Here is a 1,961-nt window from a genome sequence, read left to right as displayed (position 1 = left end):
TATATATATATATATATATCATTCTAGTATATCATCAATGTAGTATATATATATACTAGATTTATTTTTAAAAATTTAATTTTTTGATCGGAATTGGGCGATTTTTTACCGGAAATGATCAATTTATCAGTTTAATTCCAAATTTCGACCGGATTTAGCCAATTTTTGTACCGAAATTGACAGATTTTTTAACCGGAAATGGTCCATTTTTCAGTATAACTTCCAAATTTGGATCGGATTTAGTCGATTTTTTGATCGGAATTGGCCGATTTTTGAACCGGAAATAACCCATTTTTTAATTTAATCTCCAAATTTGGACTGGAATTCGCCGATTTTGGAAGGGAATTGGACAATTTTTGACCTGGAAATACCTTATTTTTCAGTTTAAAGTCCAAATTTGGATTGGAATTAGTCGAATTTTAAACAGGAAGCGGCCTATTTTTGGACCTGAAGTGATTCTTTTTTCAGTTTATAGTTCAAGGTTGGATCGGAAAAGACTGATTTTTTGTTCGGAAGTAGCCCTATTTTCCGTTTAAAGTTCGGCCACCTCCGGAGACCTTGGCATAGGGATGGTCTCTCGGAGATAAGTCCGGAGACTTAAGGGCGGGAGTGTCCTCTCGGGGGTAATTCCGACTACTCCCGGGAGCCTAATGATTATACTGTCCACCTCTAGGAGTCTGGGAGTGGGGGTGATCTCTCGGGGTTAATTCCGGCCACTTCAGGCGGACTGGGGGTCGGAGGTTTCTTTTCGGGAGTAAATTCTACCACCCGCGTGGACCTGACCGCTCGTTGGTAAACCGGCCACCCCCGTGGTCTGGGGGTAAGTCCAGACACCTCCGTGGTCCTGGGGGATTGTAGTGTCCTCTTGGAGGTATGTCCGGCAACCCCCGGATGCCTGGGAATAAATCCGGCCATCCCCTGGACCTGGGGGCAGTGATGTTCTCTAAGGTGTAAGTCTTGCCACCCCCTGGGAGCGAGGATTGTTTCTAGGGAGTATATCCGGTTACCCCCGGGGGCCCAGGGTAGAATTCCGGAACCCCCGATGGTATGGGTGGCGGGGGTTGCTTCTCAAGAGTAATTGCGGTCACCTCCAGGGGCGTGGAGATAAATCCGGCCACCCTCGGTGTTCTGGAAATCGAATGGTTACTCGGAAATAAGTCCGGCCACCACCGATGGCCTGAGGGATAGGATTGGCTTTTTGGGTATTCTTTGTCACCTCTGGTGGCATGGATGTATATTCCGCAACCCCCGTGAGCATGGGAACTGGGGGTTGCCTCTCGATTGTAAGTCCGATCATCCCTGGGGGACTGGGCGGGAGTGGTTCCTCAGGTGTAAGTCCGGCCATTCCCGATGGCCTAGTGATCGGGAGTGGCATCACGGGAGTAAGTCCGGCCACTCCCTGCGACTTGAGGGTAAGTGTAGTCACATCAGTGGGCCTGGGCGGAAGAGAAATCCTCTCGGGAGTAATTTCGGGAAGCCCCGGATGCCTATGAGAAAGTTCAGCATCGGGAGCCTGGTCTTCGGGTGTGGACTTTCGGGGGTACATTTGATCACTCTCGATGGCCTAGGGGCCGCGAGTGGCATCTCGAGGGTTTGTCCGGACACCCGTATATGGTAAATCAAGTCAACCTCTGCCCAGATATGGCCTCTAAACGATAAATCCGGCCAAACTCGGCGTGGATATGGCCTGAAAACGGTAAATCAGGCCAGGATATGGTCTCTAAACGGTAAATCCGGCCACTTTTGACCAATAAACCCATATTTGACCAATAAACCCATATTTGACTAATAAACCGGATATAGTCTCTAAACGGTAAAAACGATTCATGGACTGAACGGTAAATATGACTATCCTCGGCCCGTACATGACTTCTAAACGGTTAAACTGGCTACCCTCGGCTCGTATATACCCTCGGTTCTCTAAACAGTAAATCCGGCCATCCATGACCAGTTTAGGGCCT

General features: G+C 48.1%; 1 protein-coding gene across 1 annotated transcript; it reads right to left on the bottom strand.

Annotated features, from left to right (window-relative positions):
• Nucleotides 1-669: 669 nt before the first annotated feature.
• On the bottom strand, nt 670-1,546 carry LOC108686437 (proline-rich receptor-like protein kinase PERK9). The gene is made up of 2 exons (XM_018191747.1): nt 1,148-1,546; nt 670-924 (listed from the first exon to the last, which is right to left on the bottom strand). Exons 1-2 carry the CDS (start codon nt 1,544-1,546, stop codon nt 670-672), a joined length of 654 nt encoding a protein of 217 aa, XP_018047236.1.
• Between the last annotated feature and the right edge of the window lie 415 nt (nt 1,547-1,961).

This window comes from Atta colombica, unplaced genomic scaffold, assembly GCF_001594045.1.
Source record: "Atta colombica isolate Treedump-2 unplaced genomic scaffold, Acol1.0 scaffold180, whole genome shotgun sequence".
In the NCBI taxonomy this organism is placed as follows: Eukaryota; Metazoa; Arthropoda; class Insecta; order Hymenoptera; family Formicidae; genus Atta; species Atta colombica.
Note: the sequence above shows the minus strand (reverse complement) of the source record. Positions and strands in the feature narration are given on the sequence as shown.

Bases quoted from the DNA above. Each gene is read 5' to 3' on its own strand.
- LOC108686437 (XM_018191747.1), bottom strand. From the start codon at position 1,546: ATGTACCCCCGAAAGTCCACACCCGAAGACCAGGCTCCCGATGCTGAA. The intron at 925-1,147 runs GTAACCATTCGA...CACTGCCCCCAG, and splicing joins GTGGCCGGACTTATTTCCGA to GTCCAGGGGATGGCCGGATT.